The sequence below is a fragment of the Mixophyes fleayi genome, chromosome 5 (genome assembly GCF_038048845.1).
Source record: "Mixophyes fleayi isolate aMixFle1 chromosome 5, aMixFle1.hap1, whole genome shotgun sequence".
Classification (NCBI taxonomy): domain Eukaryota; kingdom Metazoa; phylum Chordata; class Amphibia; order Anura; family Limnodynastidae; genus Mixophyes; species Mixophyes fleayi.
Window position 1 is genome coordinate 214,562,799 of NC_134406.1, and position 27,701 is coordinate 214,590,499.

A 27,701-nucleotide genomic window follows, 5' to 3' on the forward strand; every position below is an offset into this window, starting at 1 on the left:
GCCATTGTGCTCTATTCCTCACATTCAGTCTTTCTCCCAGTCCTGTTGCCTTCACCTTAGAAATATTGCCAGGATACACTATTTTCTTACCCAAGATGCTACTAAAACTCTTATGTCTCCTGACTTGATTGCTACAACCTTCTCTTATCTGGCATTCCCCTCACCCACTTGCAAATCCTTAGGTTGGCTTCACATGTCCTCCAGAATCCAATTAAAATGACTCACCATTACCTACAAAGCCCTCAACAACTGCACTTCTCCACTCCACATCTACAATCTTATCTCAAAATCCTCTTCCTCTCTGTCCTTATATTTAAGAATGTCCCTTTTTCCTAATTATATGGCTCTATGGCACCTTATAAAGCAATGATATAATAATAATAATAATAATAATAATAATAATAATAATAATAATAATACAATACTAATGAAGAACAGACAAATCAAAACAGCTGTATATAGCAGCCCCCATGGTAGCTTTAATTACTTTTTGTACATTGTTTTTTTCAGGTACATACAGTAAATTTTAAAAATGTAAATGTAAAGAAAACTAGTGCTATTTCATGAATATATCTATAAATGTGTTGTCAGTACATATTTTATATTCAAGTTCTCAAAACATCATATGGTCTAGAAACAAAGGGCTGTAGTTTAACTTTCAAAATGTAATTATTTTTTTCACAATGTGACACTAGAACAAAGGCCCTAGCTTGCTAGAACACATTAAACACCCTTAAAGGCATTACATTTAGAATAGTAGGCAATGTGTTTATCTATGGATAGTTTGAAAATGGGATCTGCAGTTTTGCTTCTCAATTTTCATTATAAATAAAAAATATATATTTTTTCTCAACGTGCTGGATATTTTTGTTTTCTTTTCATTATTTCTATGCCTAGAGAAATACAGCTTTGTATTCAGGTACTATGCATGGGGATGCTATGTATTTGCTTTGTTCACGTGACTGAGCCCACAAACAATGGAGCACATTTTGGTGTTTTGGGGTAAATCTTCCATAGCTGAGTACCTGGGATTTCCCTCATTGTTTTCACCTAGGGGGAAATTCACAATATTGATTTTTTTTTTGGGCTGGTATTCATTGGTATTAAGTGACAGAAAATTTTATTTTATTGCTTCTCTTCCATTATACACAGTGGTTGAAGTGGGAATTTAGAGGTGCTTGTATGGCAATTTGAAATGAATAGCTGGGCCCTACTTACACCCTCCAGAAGAATTTGGCGATTTTGATATTGATTTTAGATGCATTTTTACAGAATATAGTATATTATAAACCATATTAAAAAATACAAGTCTACCCGCCCTGTGTCCCCCACCACTTCTGTGTTTCTTCACCTCTTCATTATGTCTTCTTTGTGACCCTTCAACGTTCACTTTATCTATTATCTGTCCACTCTGCCCATCTGCCTCTATCTTCATACATAGGTCAGATATGACTTATGTAAAATTAAAATAACTCTTACCCCCGTTGCTGGCTAACTTGCTGTCTCCTACCTGTTCTTGCAGCTTTCACTACCTGTACCTTCTGATGTCTCTTATTAACAGTTGCTACATAACTAGATCCTGGAATGTTGGTGCCCTATTTGGAGAAAATACAGGTACATAAAATATAGAAAACCCCAACAAGCTCTAGCGTTAAATCAGTAACACTCAAAATTGATAATTAGGCCTCCCCCCTGCAACCAGCCAACTATTAAACAAAATAAAATGAATAGTATTCACACTTAATAAATAGACCTATTTCCCTCCAAGCAGCCTAGATGTTAATTTAATAGCATACCTATTTAATAAATAACCCTTTTACCCCCCAAACAGCATGAAAATTAAAGTAATAGTATTCTCATTTAATAAATAGACCTATTTCCCTCCAAGCAGTTATTGACGTTAAATTAATTGTATTCACATTTAATATTAGACCTTTTTCTCTCCCACCTTAAATTAATAGGCCTCACTATTAAATTTAATACCCCACCATCACCAAACAAAGCAAAATATAGCACCCACCATTAAATAATTAGCCCCCACCCACAGTCCACCATGAAATTATTAGGCCGTATCTCATCCTCATTAGATTAAGAAAAAGACTAACCCCCTTCCCTCTTTATATTAAGACAACCCCTCTCCCATCATTACTTTAAGACAACCCACCCTTACTCATTACATCAAGACAAACTCCCCCTCCCTTACACTTACCTTCTTTCAGCCGTGCTGTGTAGGAGGGGGAGACTCTAATATTAACTGACTATCCTAAAGCAACAAATTAATACACTGTAAAAAAATACCCAGCCCCAAACAACCAAAAAAGATCAGGCAAGCAGAGAAGGAAAATAAGTGATTAAGGCTTTTGTGCAATTGTAACAGTGACAAGTACACAATGTAATGTTGCCTCACTCTCTATGACAGAATGAGCAAAGAGGGTAAGAGCTAAAGATAAAGCCAGTTTTTGCAAAACACTGTTTTGCCATATGAACACTGTGATTGGATAATCACTGTGATCACTGGGATGGACCACTCACAATGGTTATAGGATAGGAAATTTTGTGATTATTACGAGTTATTCCTGGACTTTCCTCTCTTGTGGTATATATTATTATTATCTGGATACTGTGATTTCCCCTGGATTTTATCCTTCTATTGAAGTAATCACTATGGGACTGATACATGCATCTCATGGGTTAAAGTCAGGGCTCTAGGTGGCGCCTCGCCCATATCCTATTGGGCGCTGTCTTCCTTCCTGTTGAATGCTGCCCCACCTTATTTCTTACCTTGTGTGGTGTGTGGGTGGAACGGCATGTTCTCCACTTGGGTGTGTGGCGCCAGGATGTGACATCATAGCTAGGTGCCACTAATATCTGTAATATCTCTCTTTCCACTGGAATCTGTCCATTGTTTTTATAACACCGAGTGATTACTGCTATTCTGAAGAAAAACAAATTCTAACCCGAACTCTCTCTCAGACTACCATCCCTTCTCTCAGTTCCCATGCCCTCCAAGCGTCCTCTTTAGTCAGGGTATTGTTCCAAACACTCGACAGACACTGCACTGACTAAGGTGGCCAATGATTTGATCATTGATAAATCTAAAGGCCATGACTCACTTCTAATTCTCCTGAACCTCTCTGCTGTATTTGTCCCTCTTCTCATACAAATGCTACATTCCCTCTATTCCTTGGAATACCACAAGACTTAGTCTTGTGTCATCTGTTCTTCTCTGTCTGTACCAATTCTCTTGGAAGACTAATAAGCTCTCACCACCTCAAACTCAATCCAGACTGGATCATATAGCCTATTAAGCACTTTTTACTCTTGCAATCTGGCTGAACCAATATGAAATATATGACACTTAACCTCATGTATCAAACTCATAAGCTTGCGAGCAGAACCTTGTTACCTCTTTGTTTGTGTGTTAATTCCCAGCCTCGTATTATCACTGTGTTTGTTCCCAATTGTAAAGCACTACGAAATATACTGGAGTTATAAACAATTGTTAATAAATAGTAAATAATTATTTGACTAAGGGATTGAACTCCTAACAGGAGCAGATACCTCTTCACCTGGAGTAATTTAGTTCAAATTAGAAAACGGCTCTATGAGGCAAAGCTAATCAATTACCTTTGAGCGCCTTGAGGACACAAAGCGCAGATCTCTTAGAAAAGGGAACGCTTAGTGAAATGGACATTAGTTAACTCTGATTTATCCTTTACAATAATTTATTAAGTGTTTTATAAATACTGTACAGAGTTCAATATGTATTATTTAAATTTTTACCAAATCTCCTTTTTTTATAGCCTTGTAACTCCTAATAGATGTCAACCATCTAAAGTGTCGAGTTAAGTTTGGAATCTTGTGTTAGCTTGGGCATTATCTCTCTCTTCTCAATGGCGTTCTCTCTCTCCATGGCAAAGACTGAATGGACTGCAGACCACAGCCAAGACCTATGTTTTAAATGACATACTTTGGGAAGGACTGTACCGGGCTTTATTTACATTCAAGTATAATGCTAGAAGTTACCTCTTTGACCAATATATAGTCATAGAACTCCTAAGTGACTTTTGTTTTACAGTATGGTATGCATTATCCCTTACTTTATTATCTATAATTGCTTACATTTAAGGTATTTGATATTCCATAAACCATAATGAATATTTCAGTGACACTGATAAATGTTCAGGGATCCAACATGTAAGTCTAGGGTGCCAAGAAGTAGTATTGTTTAATAATGGTGAGCAAAACAATGTTTTATATATAATTGTTTTTGGATTGGTTTTAATTTGTTTCTATATAATTTACCAAACTACTTGTTCAATTAGAACCAACAGCTGCAGTGTTACTAATTTAAGGCTAATTTAACGCATATTCATTATCATTGACATGTCAGCACACACTAAGGGGGCTTTGAGTCTTAGACCTACTGTATATCATCATCATTTATTTATATAGCACCACTAATTCTGCAGCGCTGTACAGAGATCTCATTTCAGTCCCTGTCCCAATAGAGCTTACAGTTCCCTAACACACACAGACAGACTAGGGTCAATTTGATAGCAACTAATTAACCTACCAGTATGTTTTTGGGTTGTGGGAGGAAACCAGAACACCTGGAGGAAACCCACGCAAACACGGGGAGAACATACAAACGCCACACAGATAAGGCCATGGTCGAGAATCAAACTCATGACCCCAGTGCTGTGAGGCAGAAGTGCTAACCACTAAGCCACCGTGCTGACCATGTATATACTTTCTGCAGCACTTGGCACCTCAAGCGTAATTGTTATCTATAGTAAAGAAAAACATTTTTGTTGCTTTATTCTGGAGATCACCCTTTAAAAATCCTGTGTTTGCCCCATGTAGCATAATCTATATGTGATTACATCACTATTCCCTATTTACCATTTACAAACGTATTTGGAGATGGCACATAAACTAATGTCATTTGTTTTTATCCCTATTATAATTAGCTGTGTTGCCATTAGTTATTATCTGTACATTGCTCTTGTACTTTGAATAGAATAACATGCCACCAACTGCAAGTGATAAAGCGTGCATAAATTTCTTTATGATCTACTTTTTATTTACCTAATTTATTTTATTTTATGTAGTGGAGATTAATGACTTCGATACAATTCAAAATAAAAATGATTGTGGTGCCATCTGTTTTTATTGGGCACATTTACAAAATTCAGCTGTATATGATCACAGAACCAAAGAAATAAACCACAGTACTTTCAGATAACACTAAAGCACACACAGTTTATACGAATAATTATAGCAACACTGGAAGTTAATTAATATGTGCAAAACAAACAACATGCAGCGCTGGCTGGTTGTTCCTCAATTTGCACAGATGCTCCTAGATTTCCAACCAAGTGCATAGAGGTTTCCTTATCAAAATGTCAGCATTTATGGAGGAGCAGAAGTTTGCACAGGACAAAGGAAGGAGTTGGCTAGAGTGAGGGTCTTCCTTGCACACCAGTACATCAAGTGTGCAAAATCTGGATTTTATTATATGATCACCATTTATTTATGTATTACACAAAGATCATGGTTGGGAATCAAATTTATGACCCCATAGCTGTAGGCAGAAGTGCTAACCGCTCCATGTTGCCCATGGAGTGACATTACTGAACCAAGATAAAAGGTTGAAGAGGGCACATTTTTTAGATGGAATCCTTGTTGTGTAGATGCAAGTAAGTTAGTAAGCAAATTATGTAGCAAAACACAGCAATTAAAATCCATTGTCTATGTCAATAGGGTAAAATAATTGTAATGAAAATAGATTGCTAGCAGGAAAATAATAGAAAATTAAGGAACTAAAATTTACTATATCTTCAAGACCATTTCTGCCCATTATGGCATCTATCACATTATAAGTTGAGTAACCAAAAGCTGCTGAATGGGATGGGGGTGTCGTGATTGAGACATGGCTAATGGTCCAGTCGAATGAACTATTAGGGAAAAGTGGTGGGTATTAATTACCCTAACTTCTAAATTCCCAAACAGAATATAATTATGCACATCTCAATTTCAGTTATCAATAAACACTCCCCCTGCTGTTTTGTCCCGTAATAGAATTTGGGATACGGAAGAGAAGATACGTGTATGGGAAGGAAGGGCTATTTAATGTGGATTGGGATGCGAGAGTTATTAATTTAATGGGGAGAGTGAGAGCTAGGCATTTAACAGTCACTGGGAGATATGTTTTATTGATGGGGTGATGATGTAGGCAATTTATTTGATGGCAGGTTTGTTTAATTTAATTTAATAGGGAGTCATGCTAGTGTCTGTTAATTTAAGGTGGGATGATGGTACTATTTATTTGTTGCTGGGGTGGTTTGGGGACTGATAATTCAATATGGGTCTGAGTTTGTGGCGATGAGGGCTATTCCTTAAATGGGAATACTAATTTTAATGTTGTTGCTGTTTGGAGATGGGTTATTTAATAAATGTGAATGCTATTATTTTATGTGTCTGGGGTGGTTACAGGTAGGGTGACCTAATCATTAAAAGTGGGTGTCAATGACTTAGCATCAGGGCTGGTTTGTAGGCAGGAGGCCAAGAGAGTAAACTCATTGCTAGGCTTTTCATAATTCATGTACCTATTCCTTTTTCCAAATAAGGCTGCAACATTCCAGGATCCAGACAAGCAGCAACTGAGCTTAAGACACCACCAGTAGCAGGTAAAGAAAGCTGCAAGAATAGGTACGAGAGAGCAGGACAGTGCTTTACTTCTGACACTGTGCAGGAAAGAACGAAGAATCATTAAGGCGACGTGACCCAGTCAGTGATTCTTCTCTCCTTCCGCCCCCGCTAGGGCTGGTCACACCCCCACTGGAGGCTGATCATGCCCCTTTGTGGTGGCGCGAACACTATTTCATGGGGCCCTACCATTACATTTCCCCAGTGGGCCCTTTATGCCCCAGTCTTTCATTGTTCAAAAGGACTTGATGTTTCTCCCAACTCAGATCTGTCATTCTTTGGTCTCATCCTATACTTTTAGAACCCATTGTGGGCTTTCTTACTAAACTACAGCAGAGAAGCACATTTCTAGCCACATGTTGTGTACTGTAAAATAAAACTAAACACACATCTAATTATAATAGGCCAAATGTTCCCTTACTCTCATTATTTAATTAAGCCATAAATTATGCTAAACTGAGCTCTGTATTGAGTAGTGGGAGCTTGGACTCTCATGTGATGTTTGCACATAAGGAGAGTGAGCCTCTTGAGACATTTCCACCTGTATGCACGTTTATTCACACTTGTAGTTTCTCAGATGTATCTCCTGAGAGTGGAGAATACATGTACAGCTTGATATGTGCTGGTTGAACCATCTAAGCGTTCAAATGCAAAACCATTTATGTGCTTCATAAATGAGGCCCACAGACTTTAGGCTATACTATGCAGTAGTACAATAAAGCCATTCATTTAAAAATATGCACATTTCTTTACATTGTGTTGCATTATATACAAAAGTGTTGCATTATAATAAAAAATAATATGTGCTATGAAGCACATTTACAGTCACAAATTAATGTTTTATAATTTAACTGAACTGTCACATATTCATCAATAGAGGGCGCTTTTGTATTAAAAATTAGTTTCAATGGTAATATAAATCAATGTTTTAGGCTAATGCAGTATGAGTTTTGAATCACTGTTCAAAAGCTTTATTTAGGTAAGAAATAAATAACAGTGGCTTCATGTTTGGTCTTTATTGTATTTTGTTTATTTCTTAGTTTTACCTGTTAAATTAGTTTAATGTAGCAATAAGATGTACATTTTATTTTGTATGTAGCAAAACAAAATAATAATAATATCTAAATGTATGAATGCACATTTTAACCCAATGACTTTGCACTATAGCAGTTTTGTCACAAAAGCCAAATTTATTTTTCCCTTCCCAGTTTCAACTTTTTTGTGATAAACAGATGTTTACCAACATTATACAAAATATCAATGCCAGAGAAAAAAGTGTGGAATATGGTAAGTTTACATTAGTTCAATGTGCAAAATATGTATCAAAACACAGCAACTAAAATCCATTGTCTATGTCAATAGGGATAAAATAATTGTAATAGAAATAGATTGCTAGCAGGAAAATAATAGAAAATTAAGGAACTAAAATCTACTATAACTTCGGGACCATTTCTGCCCATTATGGCATCTATCACATTTCTCTATCAAATCATCATTTTGAGTCTTAAATCTCTGGGTTGCAGGCATTATTTTGGTCCTGAGGAAGAGTTTACATTACCGGTTTATGGGCTCCTATTTTTAAGTTTTTTGTTTACTTTTATTTTATTTAGAAATGTTATATTAATAAAAATAGGTGGCACCGTTTAGTATGGGAAAGAGTCCACTATTAAACACACTGGGGCCAGTTTTGGCCAAGAAAACTCTGGAGATACAGAGCATTTTATTTTGAGCAAATGCGCTTACTTTCTGCTGATACATTGGAGCATACACCCATTTGACATTTTTACATATTACATGTGTAAAAAAAAAGTATTTCCACATTTTTATTTTAAACCACCATCACTTAATTTCTTATTTCTTATGTAACTCTATTCTTTAATCCACAATTGTTTACAAGCATGATGTCACAAAGCAGAAAGAAACAGCTTCTTTGTTGCATCCTGAAATTTATCCACATATGTAAAATACCTTCAGCATTTTTGCAGCTTATATTATATATATATATATATATATATATATATTTATTTATATATATATATATATATATATATATATATACATTCATACATGGTATAAATATGGTAGAGGTAAGCTAAGGAGGCCCCACTCACAGGCTTAGGTATATATACTGTGTATGTACATATATATATCAGGGGCGCACGCAGGGGGGTTTCTAACGGGCACTAAACATTGCCCCTACGCAGCCGCGGCGCTGTCAAAGAAGCATCCGCGGCGGTGCTGTATTGTACTACAATACAGCACTGCCGTGGACGCTTCTTTGACACCGCCACGGCTGCTGTACAATTCAGCATCGCCAAAATGGAGCTGCTGCGTTTGACCCTGTATATATATGTATACATATATATATATTTATTTATACCGATCAGCCATAGCATTAACACTACCTATCTAATATTGTGTAGGTCCCCCTTTTGCCACCAAAACAGCTCTGACCTCTCAAGCCATGGAATCCACAAGACCTCTGAAGGTGTCCTGTGATATCTGGCACAAACACATTAGCAGCAGATCCTTTAAATCCTCTAAGTTGCGAGGCGGGACATCCATGGCTCTGACATTTTTTCCAGCACATCCCACAGATGCTCCATCGGATTGAGATCTGGGGAATTTGGAAGCCAATTGAACACCTTTGTCATACTACCCAAACTATTCCTGAACAATTTTTTGCAGTGTGGCAAGGCACATTATCCTACTGAAAGAGTTCACTGCTGACAGGGAATACTGTTGCCATGTAGGAGTGTACTTGGTCTGCAACAATGTTTAGGTAGATGGTATGTGTCAAAGTAACTTCCACATGAATGGCAAGGCCCCATGGATTTGTATAAGAAAATTGCCCAGAGCATCACACTGCCTCTGCCAGCTTGCCTTCTTTCCATAGTGCATCCTGTGCAATCTCTTACCCAGGTAAACGACACACATGCACCCGGCCTTCCACATTATGTAAAAGAAAATGTGATTAATCATACCAGGAAACCTTCTTCCATTGCCCTATGGTTCAGTTTTGGCACAACAGGGCCAACATAGGTATCCTGATCGGTCTGCAGCTACTCAACCCCATACGCTTCAACCTGCAATGCACTGTGTGCTCTGACACCTACCATAGTCTGCATCAACTTTTTCAGCAACTTGTGCTACAGTAGCTCTTCTGTAGGATTGGGTATATATATATATATATATATATATATATATATATATATATATTAGTAATAACGTAATATATGTTTCTGCGGGACATTCTAAATCAATTCCAGCATTTATTTTGGAGCTTTAGGCTAAGTATACAGGGCATCTTATCAATCAATTTATTTTTCATTTATTTTTTTTGACAGGTACATGGAGCAGATTTGAATGCTCACATAAAGATCCATAACCTATGGAGAGGCTCAGGGACAGTGCACAGAAAAGAATAGTGGGTTATATAAAATGTCTTTTTTCTTTTTTAAATCTCTTTATTTTCAGTAACATGCATATGGACTCAGAAAAAAGAAGGTGATTAAGGCAATCAATGGTCATTACAGTGGTAGTGTAACACGCTTGAGGATGGTACAAATAGCATTAGGCCTGAGCAAAAGTGGGGCAGTCCAGGTCTCCAAGATAGTCCAATTTCAATTATTATGAACATCCTGTATGCACCCCCAGTACCATGACAATTAGTACATTGTATATAGGCCATGTTTATGCCTAGTAGAGTTACATGTCATTGTGTCTTTCTGTTTAGGTTGAAAGGAATGGTATGAGGAGAGAAAAGAGAGGAAGAAGAGGGGGAAGGGGAATGGGGTATGAAAAGAAGGTTAAAGAGTTTGATATGATAGAAAAAACAAAAAAGTAAGTGGGCCCCCCCAGGAGGGGAATAGAAAGAGTCTAAGGGGAGCTTCCACTCCAAGCACGTCGCAACATAAACCTGCTGTACCAGCTTGTCACTATGTTTAGTGAGGGATTTACATGTCTTTATTTTCATTTTCATTTCATTTCAATTTTCATTTTCATATGTAATTTTGGCCAATAAAAGGGCTATCTTTAGATTATGATATAAGAAGAAAATCAAAATTTGTTAACTTGCCTACCATATATATGAAATTTGTCTTAGTACTTCTGTTGGTTTGCGGCTTCCCTCTTTCCGCTTTGGAATTTTGCTGCTTTTTGAAAGGATGTGGTCACAACTGCAATAATGGAAATGCCGACACTTCCATTCTGGGGACAGCTTAAAAATATTGACAGTGTGATTGTTAACATTCACAGTGTCGACAATCACAATGCCGACAATCACAATGCCGACATTAAATAAAAGACCAATGCCGGTGGTTCCAGTGTTGCAATTTAGTACCCAACATTTTTGAAATGTGTATTGATTGATATTTCACATGGATATTTACTGTTTTTGTGAGCAGATATTTTTATCACCTGTAATATTGTACTCTAAAGAGCACAACAGACAAAGCACACTTTGATACCTTTTCTAGAGTAGTGCTCTGATTTAGGAACCAGTACAAATGTTTTATAGCTTTAAAAAAAAGAAAAAAAACTTTTACATATATTTATTCTAAAGTGTTTATAAATCCTGTTTTGCTGCTGCTTTGTATTATATTTTTTTCTGTAATATATATATTTATAGTATCTATTGCTATTGTATACTCTTCTATGATTTCAAGCATAGTACTGTAGTTGAAGGTGGTCTAATTGCACAGCAACTTCTTATCCTTATCAATTCAGTGTTTTCATAATATGTAATACAAATAAAGAATATATGAATTACGCTTAAGTATAAATGTAAAATAAATATTTTGCTGGAATAAAACTAAATATCTTACTTTTAACAGATATAATTGGTCAGAATACTTATAACACACATGGAGCCTCATTTAGAGTTGGACGAATGTTAAAATGTTTGTTGAATGGTTGATGTTTTTATCTGAACTACCCTGTCAGGATTTCCCAGGTATGACCACGGAGAGAGCATAAGTGGTTAAAGTGGCTTAATTAAGAACACAAAAACAATCCACCACGGATTGTGGCACAGATATACCGAAATGGACAGACAGAGCAACAGTTCAATGGGATCAACAATTTAACAGAACTTGGTAATGCAGACTGGAGATGACAAGTTGGTAATGCAGACTGGAGATGACAACTTGGTAATGCAGACTGGAGATGACAACTTGGTAACGCAGACTGGAGATGACAACTTGGTAATGCAGACTGGAGATGACAACTTGGTAATGCAGACTGGAACAAACAACTTGGTAATGCAGAGTGGAACAAACAACTTGGTAATGCAGAGTGGAACAAACAACTTGGAAATGCAGACTGGAGATGACTACTTGGTAATGCAGACTGGAACTGACAACTTGGTAATGCAGACTGGAACAAACAACTTGATAATGCAGACTGGAACAAAGCACATGGAAATGCAGACTGGAACAAACAACTTGATAATACAGACTGGAACAAAGCACATGGAAATGCAGACTGGAACAAACAACTTGATAATGCAGACTGGAACAAAGCACATGGAAATGCAGACTGGAACAAACAACTTGATAATGCAGACTGGAACAAACAACTTGATAATGCAGACTGGAACAAAGCACATGGAAATGCTCACAGGAGTGACCTGATGATCTGGCCCAGACTGTTTGAAGCAGGCAGGTTTAAATAGGCCTCATGCAGCTGAAACCACTCACAGTGATCAAGGAGAATAATCAAAGTAGCACAGTGGCCCCTTGGTGGGCAGTGGCACTACAAGTGGAATACATAATGAATCCAATAGTCCCTGCAGACAGCAGCTGCAGAGTGCAAGTCGTGACATACCCTTTCTTACCATCTTAACATTTTCCTTAAATAATTGACACAAGATATAATTGTGGAAAAATAAAAGAGTTTATTAAGGACCTAAAACTGTATGGTGGAGGAGATAACAGTAGGCAGTACGGCAAGGCGCAATACCGGATACTCCAATGTGTGGGTAGCATTTTCACCGGGGCATATATAGTATCCTTCATCTTCATTTGGGGATGGATCAATTATCCCAGGCATCCCAGAACCTGCATCCCTTCTGGGCTGAAAGGAGCACAACCATCGTGCAACCAACTGCAAAAGGAAGAAAGCGAAAAGATAAAGGGGGTGCAAGAGACAGATGTAAAGGTAAAACCATATAAGACCTTGTGGCCCACATACAGAGGAATAATTAGGCGAAATCTCAATTGCGTCCTTGACCACAAAAGCAACAAGCAACTAAAACCTTGTGTCATTGCAATAGAGAGGTAGGAGAGAGCAAGACAAGAGCATCAGGGGAGGAGAGAAGGACTCACATAATGCCTGTAAGCATAAGACTTCCACTTGCCTAAATTTTTAATGCACTGCACGAATGAGCCATCTACAGCTGCAGATGTGGCAGTGTCAATCCTAACGGAATGCATGCCAAACTGAGCACTATCCAAACCCATCACAACAAGCGTGCACTTAAAAATCACTGAGAACTTGTACCTCGTGAAGGGATACCCATCACAATGCACAAGCCATGGCATGGCTCCCTGAAAAGACAGATTTTAAAAATCAGTGACCACTTCAACCCGGCAAACCGAGCAGCCACTGTTGGGAGATAACATGACCCAAAGCCCTTTATCAAGCTGATCTGATTTGGACCTGCGCACCTTGCAATTCACCAAAGGAGCCGGCAGAATCTAATGTCATGCGAGCATAACAGAGGATAGAGCAGACCTGGAAAAGGAAATAAATTTGCTCACCATAAAATCGCCAAATTACAACATTACAAAAGCAGCGCTAAGTAGTGAACATTCGAAAGCATCACGCGCCACTCCCGCAATTGCCCTCAGAAAACCTTACAGCATGGTATCTCTAAAGGACCAGCCCCACAACGCCCTGGAAATGAGAAAAACTTTCACCGCATTCTCATGGCCATGTAGTTTGGAAAAACATGAAATACCTGGCAGAGAGGCAGACATCGCCAACTTGGATTTACTATCATTGTAACTAGCCCAAATAAAAGCTAACATGCTATTATGTAAATCTTCACTACCACCAGGTCCAGAGTCATGGAATATGTGATAGCTCCACTAAGCCTTCTATGCTGGCTTGCCAAACTGCCAGACATAAGCAGGACAAGGAGAACCAATGAGGATCATCCGAGTTCCAGTGACCTAAATTTGTTCTAATAACCACACAGTAAAGCATCAGCCAGCCCATACTCTACACACTGAACAAATTTCATGGGGGAAGCTCTTTGTTGTTTAATGGCCTGCACTACCCCAAGGTTACCACACTAGAAATGATTTGCTGTCCTTGAAACCTAGATGCCCATAAATCGACAGCCACGCATATAGGTAAAAGCTCCAGCAGTATCAGGGTTACAAGTTCAGCTGGAACGCACCTGATCACTGGCCCATGGTGCAGCACACCAATGACCTGAAAATAGGCACCAAACATGTCCACCCCTGCTGTGTCTGTAAAGAGCTGCAACTCCTTGCTGAACACAGAGGAACTGGACCACAAATGCACGCCGTTAAAAGCACAGAGAAAAACATCCCAAACTGCCAAATCCTCCTGGCTCAAGAAGGACAGGGAAATCTGGCAATGAAGCCGAATAAACCCAGCCAAAAATAGAGAGCCAGCCAATGACACAAACTGCTCAAAATGATGGGGGTAGGCGGGCTCCTATTCCCAACCCGTCTCGCAGGCTTATCACAGGTCCTGACCACATGATTTCCTCTGTAGCACAGGTGCACATTGCGGACAGCGGGCATTATTAAATTAGTAATGCCTACCTCCCTTTGGAAGAGACATGCCAGGCTCCCCTGCCACGGCAGCCTACACCCTGATGCAGTCTTGGATCCAACCATGCTTTCTTGAGACACTTTTAACAAGACCTCCACATCCTTAAACCCAAGTATAAACCCAAATGTCCATCATACTCCAGCCTGGAACAGGGCCTGGACGACACGTACATGTCATGGATCATGTGGTGGTATTTGAGCACATCAGTGTGCTCTGCTAACCCAATGTAATGCAGGGCTAGAATGGGCAGAACTTGGAGGATTCCAAAATGATAGTCCAGAAGACCTAAGGGCATGATCAGGACAAGGCTGCAAATATGTTGGAAAGGCCAGGCCTGGTAAAGGAGTAACAAGATAGTGGAGCGGCCAGGAAAATGCTTAAACCATCTGGTCCCACTGTGGGGGAACAACACCGGGTCGTAAAGGCCAGGACCCCGCTGTATAAACTGAAAAGGTCCCGGTGGAGCGAACCATATGCCGACAGTACCTTTGCCAGGACCTCCAGCAATGGCCAAAGTTTGTGATCTAACCGGATACCATGTGCCAGCGAGGAGGCCCAAGAAGATCCTTAAAACATGTCAGGGGAGGCAGTGTGCCTGGGGGAGGAGCCACAACACTTGGGCTTGCCACCCCATCAGTGTGGAGGAGTACAGTACTCCCAGCAACATGCGTCCCCCCCAGCAAAAGAACAGTGAGGCAGCATGAAATGGGCTGCTCGTGAGCCTGCAGGCAGCTAGTGCTTTCAAGGAACTGCACCCTGCTCTGGGGCCTCATAGCATCCCAAGGCGAACCCCATCTGTCAGTGGTGGTGAGATGCTGGGGGCTCTGGTGTGCTAGATGAAGGGGGGCTGGGGGGGCAGCACTGTGGCTTGAATCCATGACGGTGCTGTAAGGGCTCTCCATTTGACAACCTGGAAATGGGGATAAAAAAGGGGAAGGGGAACAAGCCTCCGGCATGGCTGGTGAAGGGGGACAAAATAGGAGGGCAGGTAAAAAATAAAGCTGGGTGGAAGCAGCAAAACCCTAGAAAATAATAGCGAAAAAACAAAAGAAAGGGGGAAATGGAGAAAGAAAATTGTCAGAAAAGAAATAGGCAGACAGACAAAACAAACAGGGGTACCACAACCTCAGCAAAAACAGAGAAATGCAATGAAAATGAACAAAAGGTACAGAAGGAGCCACAATGGGTACTTATTTCTCCAGTTTCCTGGATCCTAGAGGCAGAAACCCTCTCGGCCAAGGACATTTCTAGACTAACCCTTGGCCTCCCCTAGTGATACTGCCGGTTGGCGTACCCACATACCCTGCCTGCTCCTTAACCCTAAGAGAGGTGCAACTAGTTATGAACATAGCTTCAGCTATTAATTTCCCTACTGATTAATTCAGCCCTCAATTCTTAATTCCATTCAAAATACAGAAATATTTCTACCTCAGGCATACAAATGCATATACTTATCACCATAATATTGTAGAGGTTCGGCTTGACAGTGTTAGTAGTAAATGTGAAAGCTGCATTACCCTATTCAATCGAAATACAATTGTAACCCCTGTCACTGTGTGCGTGTGTGGTCCTGTGGTGCATAGATGGATAATCATTACCTCACTTGCACTTCACATAGTGAACATCTTTCTCCTCACATTCCCACTCATGGTTTAAGGAGCACTATATCCCAGCTCCAGGAACTCTGCTTGAACCTTACACAGTCCCTTACTCAGCTGGGGACCCATCTCCCCTTGTAACCCTTGTTTTCTCTTGGGCACCTAGAGACAATCTACATAATGTCCCTAAGGGTGTTTCTTCTGTTGAGTGCACTTTACTTAGTCCCTGTGTCCTGTACTCAATTTACCCTTGTCCGTTTTGCCTCTCATAAGGGGCCGCAAGTCTATGATACACACAAATATAGATATGGACATATTTTGGTAGGTTTGCCCTGTATACTTATGCCACAAAAATTTACGTCCAATCTAAATGAGACCCATAATGATTTAAAGGGCCAATAAACCTCGACATGTAATATTTCAGATATAGACCATTAAAATAAAGTATATTGTTCAGTATTAGCCTGACATTCCAATGCTGCACTGTTAAAATATAAAGGATTACCTCCCCACTCCAATACAGAGCTGAAGCCCTGCCCTCATCTCTTAGATAGTGTCCTAGTGGGATCTAATAATGGTTAAAGACTGCAGTATGGTAATATACTGTGGTATCACTAGCCCTACTTCTGTGTATAAATCAACCAATCAACTTCTGTTAGCAAAGCACTTCCCTCCTAACATGCTGCAGAGAATTGAAAGAGAACATATTTAATTAAGTATAAACACTCCAGTCATTTCATGTATATTTTTCAGCTTAGTATTTTTTTTTTATTTATATTAAGGACTAATAGTAGCTTTACTTGCTCATTAAGCTATCTTATACTGGCACATATATATTTGACCAAATTGCACAGACCAAGTCATTCAGCAAACAGTGCCCACTAAGAGCTGCTGGCCAATAACTGCAAATATACAGTAAGCCAACTGCAGGCAATGCAATTTAGTGTGTACTAAAACTGATTTTAAATATCTATACAACCAGGAAAATGTCTGAACTAACCTGAAAAACTTCCTAAGATTTCCAGCTTGTGTTCTCTATATCATATTTGGAAATATTCATGTATTTATGTACAGCAGTTTAAGAATCATTTACTTTAAATATTAACCTATATTTACCTAAATCATAATGAGTCTAGATTGTAGATTATTTCCCAAAGTGAAAACAGTGAAGGTACAGGTCCTTTCAATGTTTCCATCCAGTAATGTAGTCCTTGTGTCTCATGAGAATATAATGTAGATCCTGCTCAGTTTCAATCATGTAGGTGCAGGTAAGGAAAAATATGGACTGTACAAGTTAAGGAAGTGTATATGGCGTAATTACTACTGTGAAACTATATGCATGCGGTCTGATTTGATCATGATGCTTTGTAAATGTACTGTATTTTAAAGTGTTATATCTGTTTGTTAGGCTATCATATATCATGCTTATCCATTATCCAGTTGTCCTCAAATAGGATTACATCTGATGAATACATACACGTCTGCCTGTGCTTGCTGCCAAACATGATGCAGGATAATTTGCCAGCACTGTAGAATTTAAAGGCCATCTCACATGGTGTGTACTTAAAATAAAAAAGTAATTGTGAAAACAAAGAGTTAAATAATTAACTTAATTATGGGGATTATATAACCCCAGATATTTAAAATGTTTTAGGGAATATAGTATTTGTATTGTTTTATAAAATTCAGTTACACATTGCAACATGTTTCATCTGTATGTTCTAAATCAGCAAGATAGATTGTTTCTGCAGCTAGAACCATGACAGATTGCCGCAGTATCATGTAGCAAGGCTAAGGTTGGCTTGGAAATTTTATTCGATACAATATTATACACGTACGTATGTATCAAACTTTTCTAGCAACAGATCAATAAAGCAGGGTACACACAGTTATACATGAAAGCGAATGGACAAAAATTACAATATCTATCTATCTATCTATCTATCTATTTGAATACGTCTTTCTTTAAAATGTTATTCTATAATATCGTTGAGGCTGTTTTATTATTATATCGACATGTGTCTTGTAATGGTCGGATGTAATCATGGTACACAAACTCTCTTGTTTCTGATTAGCAGATCATTATGGATTCCTCCCCTAGAAGTCCAGATGCTACCAAAATACAACCACATGATTATTGTAATCTCTATGCATGTTACTTGGAGAAGTTTCAATTCTGCTGGAACTCTGCAGGACTGTAGCACCTGATTGGATGGGCAGAGCACATGTCAACATAGTTCGCCTCCCTTTGAAATTCCGCTATGTTCAATGCCCCTCCAATCACTTTGAGATGGAATAGGTGGTAGTGTGTGTGTGTGTGTGTGTGTGTGTGTGGTAGGGGGTGTTAGAGTTAGTACTAGAAAGCCTCATTACTTGAATCAGATATAAGGAAAGGGTAACTGTGTAATATTTATTTATACAAAAAGATAATATATTTTTAAATCACATCAGTATGTAACATTTAAGCACAAATATTGTCAGCTGAGAATGACTGCATAAGTGTGTGCTATGATTATGTATCCTCTTGCAATAAATTCTTTTAAGGGCAGTTTATAAAGAATTTGTCATAGACACAAAGTAGAGTGCCTCTGTCTAGTTTTCTGTGCTTGGCTCTAACTTTTTCTGCTCTTCACAAAGCATTGGACATATACTCAATTAATTTATCAATCAAAATCACAGATATTTATAAACACTTTTAAAACTATTGAATTTAATACTTATAATAATAATAATAATAATAATAATAATAATAATATATAATGACTTCATGACACTGAATTGAAATCTAAGGTCCTCCTCAAAACCGCTAATTGTTACTGTATCACAGTTTAATGCTTAGAACTGTCTAGTTTTAATGAACCACTGACTTCCACCAATTTACAGCAAATCCAGTATTAATATAAGAGATAATATTACTTTGTGTCAGGCTGTTCCAAGGATGTAATTTGTAAAGCCATATCAAATATCGCACTATTGCCATCACAAAGCATACTGAACCAAAACCATTGAAGAAACAACTTGTTAATTATTACACTGCAGGTTGTTCACCTACAAACTGAATAAGTTTTATTTGATCTGTGCGTGATAGACAAGGAAAATGTGTGATTAGTTGCTAAGGGATGATGTATATTTGCAATTTGCACTTTGTAGTAAATAACCCCTAATTTCTCAAATCACATCCTATAAAGCATGAAGTCGCTCATAAAATCATAACCATAACACAATTCATGTCTCTATAAGTCACTTAGACCATCCTACTTGCTTAGGAGTATAAAAATAACTATGTAAATAAAGCAACAATGGAGTTATTACAACGTTTACTACAAAATGGCAATTTTTGCATTATGTAAACATATTTCTGCAATGACTTAATGATGATTAAATGTATTATATGTATTAGCTAAAGCACTTACCCTCGAACTCTTGTCTCAGGTCTGTCACTCATTCCTCCTTAGGATAGAATGAAATGTTCCAATATCCCACACTAGAAGAACACAAGGAGTCAGATTACAACACCTTGTCTGATTGGTTTTCCTAGAGATGGGGTGGGAATGGACAGTACTATGTGTTCCAGGTGTGATGTAACAGTTACACTGGTGCCAAATCATATTAAATATATGAATAAAATGAAAACAGCCTTGACTGGTCATTTCCATAGCAATTTGATATAAAGTAATATTATTACTATAACCACATACAGCTAAATCATGCATTCCCTGCACTTTCTGTGCACAGGACACAGAGCTGCTTCTCAGTGCAATAAAGGTAATATTTAATCTTCTAGGCTCATCCGGTGGACTTGTGTAGGCGGGTCAAATCAATGATAGGAGGGGCCGACACAAAAGTAGGCAGGGCTAGCACTCTGTTAGTGCTGCCACAATGGTGGCAAGCGTGGCTCAGGCAACACGCAATGGTATGCGGAGTCACTGCAATGATAGGTGGGGTTAGCACACAAGTAGAGGAAGCATTGCACTGGTAAGCAAAGCAAACACATATAGGCAGAGTCAGCAACCCAGTGGTTGAAGTACATGTGATGCAGCTTAATCCAGCAGCAGGGATTTCCGAGGATTAGCACGGAAGTGATAGTAGTTGAGTCTAGGTAGTCCTTACTGTTGCATGAAGCGTGACCACTGTAAAATAGATTAATCTTTTAGAGGTCTCATCCACTGTCAAACTTCTTCTGATTTCAAATTTTCCCTAGCAGTGTAAAAAAAAAATAAAAAAAAAATCACATTGTCTTTGCCTACTTGTACCCAAAAGTTTAGGTTGTCCCAGTCAGGGTGGTGGGCATACCATTACCCCCAAACTAGATTCCACCTTCCCAATACCATCTATACCTTTTCTTGAGGCAGGGGTGGCTTCAAAGATAAATGCATTCTTTTAAATATAACTGTGATTACTTATAAAAACTGACATCAACAAGTCAGGAGATGCTTTTTTGTTCGAATTAAACTAACGTACACCCATAAAAGCATTATGCAAAATGTATTGTAAGTAAGACCATGCGGGTATTATACTGTTTTGCATAATAATTTACCCACTTCTGGTGATTGGTATACAATAGAGACAGCATCCTAAAGACTGCCATAGAACACAGAGAGCATCCTATTGACTGCCGTACACTGCATACATTCTATAGACTTATAGACAATGCAAAGAGTATCCTAATGATCTCCTTATAGTACAGACTGCATCCTAGTGACCGCCATTCAATACAGAGAGCATCCTAGTGCACAATACAGATGGTAACCTGGTGGAAATCATGCGTTACAGGAAGCATCATAGTGGCCACCATACAATACAGAGAGCATCCTGTTGCATACAATGCAGAGAGCAACTTAATAAATAATATACAATAGTGAATGCAATTTGTGGATGATGATATTATTCCTTATTAGACAGTCACCATTAACTCCTGATCCTGTTCAGTGCTGAAGCAGTTTTGTTACTTCAAATTAGCTGTATAATGTCTGCACTGCTGTAACTCCAGCGCTGTACTTTTCAGATTATCCAGTATCAGAATACTACTGTATTCAAGATTGTCAATGCTGCTCCAGATTTTGGGATATGCTTGTCATTCTTGTTTTTGCATAATACTGAAACAGGTTTCATTTGAATTTCACTGGCTGTTCACAATGCAGATTGCTCTGGGCCTGTACTTCTTTTGGAGATTGCCATTTTGTAATCTTGTACCAAGATAATCATTGCAGCTTCATGTGACAGGATGCCACCCTGTCTGTTACATTGCTGAAGACCGGTTTGGCTTCCCTTGTCACCGTGCCCTTTCTTTATCCCAAATGTGCCCTCTAACCTCAGTAGGAGGGGCTTGAGCTGCTGCCAACACTGGACTCCTTAGCGGCATCCAGAACTGCGTCCTTCTGGGTGACTGTCACTGGTATACACCCTTGCTGGTACCCCAGGGCTGGTACCCCTTCCGATCAGGGTTGCTGTGAATGGTACCCCTGGCCTATTACACTGGCCAGAGCTGCAGGTAGTGGGCAAAACATTGGTACTGGAAAGCTGAGTCCAAACCTCAGAACAGCTGGAAAATGGATTAGATTTGTTCTAATCTGCAGATCACAGGAATAATGCGTCAAAGCAAGTTCCTTAAGCATTGATTTTTATTAGCTCAGGAAGTCCTAAAATGTACAGTTACAGCCACTAGTTGAAGATACTAGCGACATCTAGAAAGGTACAGATGGAATGATACATTTCAGTACAAACCAGTACTCTTTTTATACACATTCTGACACACATGTCAGCGGGGGTAATCCAGCCTCCTGATCCGGGATGATTCTGCCATGTCTGAGTTATTTTTAGTATCAGGATGCAGTATGTTTCCCAAAACATGGTTTTAAATGCACTAATCTGTTATATCCTAAAACTTACTGGTTGCATTATTTGGACAGGATCTAAGAAGCACAATGAAAAGCCACACAGGCAGAGAGGCAGCGGTTCCCTACTGTGTACAGGCTAAACAGACATGTTGGCCACTGAGATGAAAAGGTCTGATTAACATGAGGGACTTTCTTTAGAAAAGTCATACAAATCCACACTTTCCTATACAGAAATATAACACAATATAATAAAATAAGTACATTTCTAATGCACAGTATCAAGAATCAGTACATTTGCAATGATATAAATTGGCACACTGTGCTAGTAATTTAAATATATTATTGCAATAAGTTATTTATAAGTGACCAAGCCACACTTCAGTTTTAGTAAATAATTATGGTCCTCATTCATCAAGGAATGCAAACTAAACGTAATGTGTGTTTTTTTTAAGGAATATGCACGTCCATATTCAACAAGGAGCAGAGCTGAACAAACGTCTTTTGTTGAATACATGTTCAAGTGTATATAGGTAATACGTTCCTTGATGAATACGGTACTAAGTCACTTACAAAGTGGCCGATAATAGTGCGTTTTTATTTTCTCCATTAGCTAATTCTCTGGCAGATGCATGTTTGCGTATGACATACATTTGATTACCGAAGGACAGAGGAACGCACAGGTGTGGTATTCCTTCCATGCACTCAAGTTATGTAATCATGTTTAATATCAAAATTTCATACTAACCCTGCTTATTAACTGTTTGTATGATGCAGTATGTATATTGTTTGTATGATATTGCCTGATATGAAAAAAGCGAAAAGCAACATATCTGAAAGGTACAAATATACATTGACACACATTTTCTTTGCAAAAAAAAAACACAGACAATTTTTTGGTGAACAACTAACTTCATAAATGTGCGGGTGGTATTTGTTCGCTAGCTGGAAAAAAAAAGGAAAATACAAAACATTTTACAATCGTAATCTTATGACATTTTGATAACATATCTTGGCTCTATGGGTGTATTCTGTTCACACATTCTCAGAACTCAGCAGAGTGGAGGTACATTAAGTGAAAATCTCTGCAAAGGTTCATGTTATGCAGAACACAGCAGTCGCCAGAGGACTGCACTTTGGAGGCACATGCAGATATATTGGTGGTGAGGGTGGGGGTTGGTTGGCAGCAATCACTTATTAGGCTCATGATATCAGACACCACTGCCTAGGCCTAGGGAAAGTCACATTTAGAAATGAATGGCTTTCTGAAGACTACCTTTTTATTTTGCAAAACAAATAATTAATATTAGACTAGGTTATAACATCAAGATTATACATTCTTTTGCAGTGGCCTGGGATTGGCAACTTGCCTCCTCCACTTGGGCCTTCTCCAGCTGGAACTCCTGAAGGATGTGCAAATGGGTTTGGTGGTGGGGGTGGGGAAAAGGAATCCTCTGGGGAAAGGTAAAGTTCTTGGGCCTCATCCTGGCCCACTTCCTGGGCCTCCTCCAGGATCTCCTTCTGGGACTCCTCCCTAACTTCCTGATGTTGGTAGTATAGGCTAATGGCGGCGGCAGGCTGTTGGAATAAATATGACACATTAGTTTGTTTATAAACGTTATCTCAGTCTCACACATAGATACATACAGATAATGTTAACTGGCAATGTTAAATATCCAATACCACACAGGGACCCTCATTGACCAAATAAACACACCCGTACATCACTTTCATATGAACGTCACCTGGAAGGTTTATATTAATCACATACTGATTCTGAAGCAGAGGCCTTGTACTTTGTCCAATTAAATCTATAAAAAGCCATATTGCTTTGTAATGGGCCAGTTATAACTGTAAACTTATCATAAAATAAATAAAAATATTTTCTAATCTCCCTCCTCAATTCCACAAGGAGCCGCTGTTCTCTTCTATTCAATTCACTCCAGGTGCTCAGGAGTTGCACTATAGAATGCCTGCTGCCATATTTACGATGCAGGCACACTTTTGAAGCCGTATAAACGTTTTTTTTCTCCTGGTTTCTGATGTAACGATGAGAATGACCGAGAATTCGTTCTATAGTGCAGGTTCGGGCACGAAGATGAAGATTTGTGAAGGTGCTGGCTCACATTTTTCAAGAGAATGAGATTTCAACATTCTCATCAGTGATTGGCTCTCAAGCCATGTGTGGGTGTCAGTCGTGGTTCCCTCCTATACCAGATCTAAAATGTCATCTGTCAATCAATCTCAATAATCAGCCATACCCAGGCAATTAGGGTTGTGACAATTAGCTGTTCACATACAGGCATCCGCAGGAGAACGCTCCTGCTTATGCTATATAATAGTTGAAGAGGCAATCATATAGCCCTGTCATTTTGTGATCACAACTTCAGCTACAGTGTGACACAGGCTTTTGTGATACAGGCTTCATCTAAATTTATGTGTGCCCTCCAAGCCCATATGTGGGACTGTGTATGGAGCATGAAATGCATTTTAGTAACTACTGCCTTTGTTTCCTGTTTAGAATGATGGCTGAGCCACAGCAACCTGGCCCAAGTCAAGGCTCTCGATCCTCTGCCTATGCCTCTAAAGGGAGGCTGTCAAATTTTTCAGCAATAGGTGGAAGTGCTGGTAGAGCTAATGAGGGGGAGGCTGAATACAACTAACCAGCATCTCTCTGCCTCAGCTAAACTGCAGATCTGGAATGATATCACTGTGCAGGTCAATGCCGTGGCTCCAGTTAGAAGATCAGTGACTGAGATTAAATAATGTTTTTTTTAATATCAAAATTATTGTATTGTGCTCTGCATACATAATAGATGACATAGGCAAGATGTTCACAAGCTCTTAAAGCACACAACCGTAATGCAAATGTATGCAAGTGTGTAGGAACTATATAACACGCACATAACATTTTAAAACAGACAAGCATTGATTCATTACATTAAAATATCTGAAAATAATTTGACAAGCAGAGACAAAATCAACATTCAAACAAATATGCAGTGCTTGTAAAATATAAAATAAGAAACCTACCTCTGATATATCACAATCCTATAATTCTCAGCAAACAATATAATATAATGTAATATATAATATAATATAATGTAATAAATCCAGTTGTCAAAATGGCATAGTAATCTCTCTGTTGGTTTTATATAGTGTTGTATAATGAGATTGTAAATGGTCGTAAGTGTAGTACGTCCTTAATGGTTCAGGCCCTATATACATATCCTACTCTTCAGAATTTTGATGTATATATATGTACATGGCCATTGCTGTTGCGGGATTATTTCTTTAGCCTGCATGCTGGCTTAGTTGGAACTTCTCTCAGAATTCTTTGGGAACTGTATTTGAATATTGCTGTGCTACTTCCTTCCTCTCTCTGAACATTTCCATTTATTAGATGATTAATATCACATAATATTTAATATGACTGTTGCCTTTCTTGATCAACTTCAAATATTAAGAACAGGTCTGCAGTTCCTATTTAGGATAAAAAAGGTATAGGGATAACAGCGCTGCTCTAAGAAAATGTAAAGCTGCCAATGTGGGTCTGTGTGGGACGAATTCCAAACTTCCCAATGAACTATAATCCAAAAACCATAATATTGACCCACGGCGCTATGAATCACGGTCTGAAAAATGGAAGTGGGGTGCAAAATATAGCAGAACTAACGATAATAATATAATGACAACAGTAGGCACTCTGGAAATAACCAGAAGGGTTTAATAGATATATCCCTATATGATAGCTAAAAATAATCCATTATATGTATGACAAAAAAGGGAAAAAAACAAAAAACAAAAACCAGGGGAAGTATAGTTCCAACAGCAAAAAATAAAAAACAGTAATGATGTAAGTCAGTAAAAACCACAATTCCAGCAATGTAGATGGAAGGATAAAAGTTACCTCTGTATAAGTCTCAAAAACGGGTATCTAAGTTCGTAAGTCTGTAAAGCCCTCCGGGGCTAGGAATGGAGGCTCTCTCTCTCTCTTCGGAAACGGTGCACCGCCGACTGTAGCTGGATTCAGTGAGCTCACTTTCTCTTCCTGTATCCTGGAACGCAAGCCTGCGTTCCAAGTGCCGCACTTCCGGTTTCGAGCAGCGGAGATATGCAGCAATGCTATGAAGTATAAAAGCTGATAAAAATGCACTGTATCCTCTTCTTGCAAAGAATAATAAAAACAAATGACCATTGCGTTTCACCCCTCCATCGGGGGCTTCCCTCAGGGAAAGAAAAAATGTATAGATCCATTTCAGAAAGGGGGCGGTGATTATATAGAAGACAACCCTTACAGACATCCCCCTAATGAAGTTCTGATTGGTAAAAGTAAACATGCCTTAAAAAGAGGCTGATTCCAGATAAATAAAGACTTTTATCTCCATAAATATGAATGTATACCACATATATCAAAAATTATACGAATAAAGTATATAGAAGGACAGTCACCCATGTTGAGTTGAATATTAATGTAATAAAAATAAAAAATAATTTTTTATTTTTTTTTAAATATTTCAAAAATAAATATGTAAAAAAATAAAAAACAATAGTAAAAAATACTTTAATATGTCAAATACTGAGGTAGAAAACAACTGCAATACCACATTAGAAATGCAGAAGTAAATGAATGCAACAACTATACTTCCCCTGGTTTTTGTTTTTTGTTTTTTTCCCTTTTTTGTCATACATATAATGGATTATTTTTAGCTATCATATAGGAATATATCTATTAAACCCTTCTGGTTATTTCCAGAGTGCCTACTGTTGTCATTATATTATTATCGTTAGTTCTGCTATATTTTGCACCCCACTTCCATTTTTCAGACCGTGATTCATAGCGCCGTGGGTCAATATTATGGTTTTTGGACTGCAGTTCCTATTGTCTGTTATATGTATCATTGAGTGTATTACTGCATCTACAGAGATGGCTATTAGGTATTAGGGGTTTACCAGTCACTGGGATTTTCTGGATTTACATATTGGCACTTAGTTATAACCATGCAATGCAGAGAGCATGTGCGTGACAGATATTCAATAAAGAGAGCATGAAAAATACAAAAATATAAAGTGCAGGTGACAGACAAAAAAGAAATTGAATAAATAAATAAATAAATAGTTGCCATGTTGTTATCATCCCAGCCAAATGGCTGGGCAAATATAAAAATTCTTGTGAGGAACAAAGCCAAAGTCAATAAACATGAAAACAAAACAAAACTCTTAGATGCGCCTGCAGAGAAATTAAATTCTAAATTTGTTTATACAAAGATTGAAAGGAGTGAAAATATAAAGACTGCAAATAGATGAAGTCTAATAGTCCTAATTGACTTGACCTTTAGCAAATCGCTTATTGCAGTAAGTGAAAAAGAATATGCAGTTTTCAGTGTTGACAGTGCACTTCTACCTGCCATCTGTAGCTTGCTCTGTGGGACATCCTCACACTTTCCAGACATAGCGGGCAGTCCCAATTTGCAAGATGATGCTTGTAGCACAGATTGATGTGACCAACTTGCAAGACTGGCACAATATGGAGACCACTGCTTTTTCTAGCGATGGTGAACCAATTCATGTTACAGAAGTAGATGCTACAATGGTCATAGGCTCCCTCTGACAGTGATGACTAGGGGCCTTATTCATTAAGGATCTTAACTTAAGAAACTTCTTATTTAAGTCTCCTGGATAAAACCATGTTACAATGAATGTATTCTGTTTTGCACATAAGTTAAATACTGACTGTTTTTTCATGTAG

General features: G+C 38.4%; 1 protein-coding gene across 2 annotated transcripts in view; it reads right to left on the reverse strand.

Annotated features, from left to right (window-relative positions):
• The window catches only part of AQP4 (aquaporin 4), a 43,709-nt gene extending 24,134 nt beyond the window's left edge, over positions 1-19,575 (reverse strand). The window contains exon 1 of one of the 2 annotated variants that reach the window (XM_075213458.1): positions 19,532-19,575. Coding sequence is in view for 1 of the 2 variants with exons in the window: in XM_075213457.1 (XP_075069558.1) it covers positions 19,532-19,563 (32 nt within the window). In the remaining variant the exon portion in view is untranslated. The remainder of the gene's footprint in view (positions 1-19,531) is intronic. The other variant, XM_075213457.1, reaches the window with a different exon arrangement.
• Positions 19,576-27,701: the final 8,126 nt, after the last annotated feature.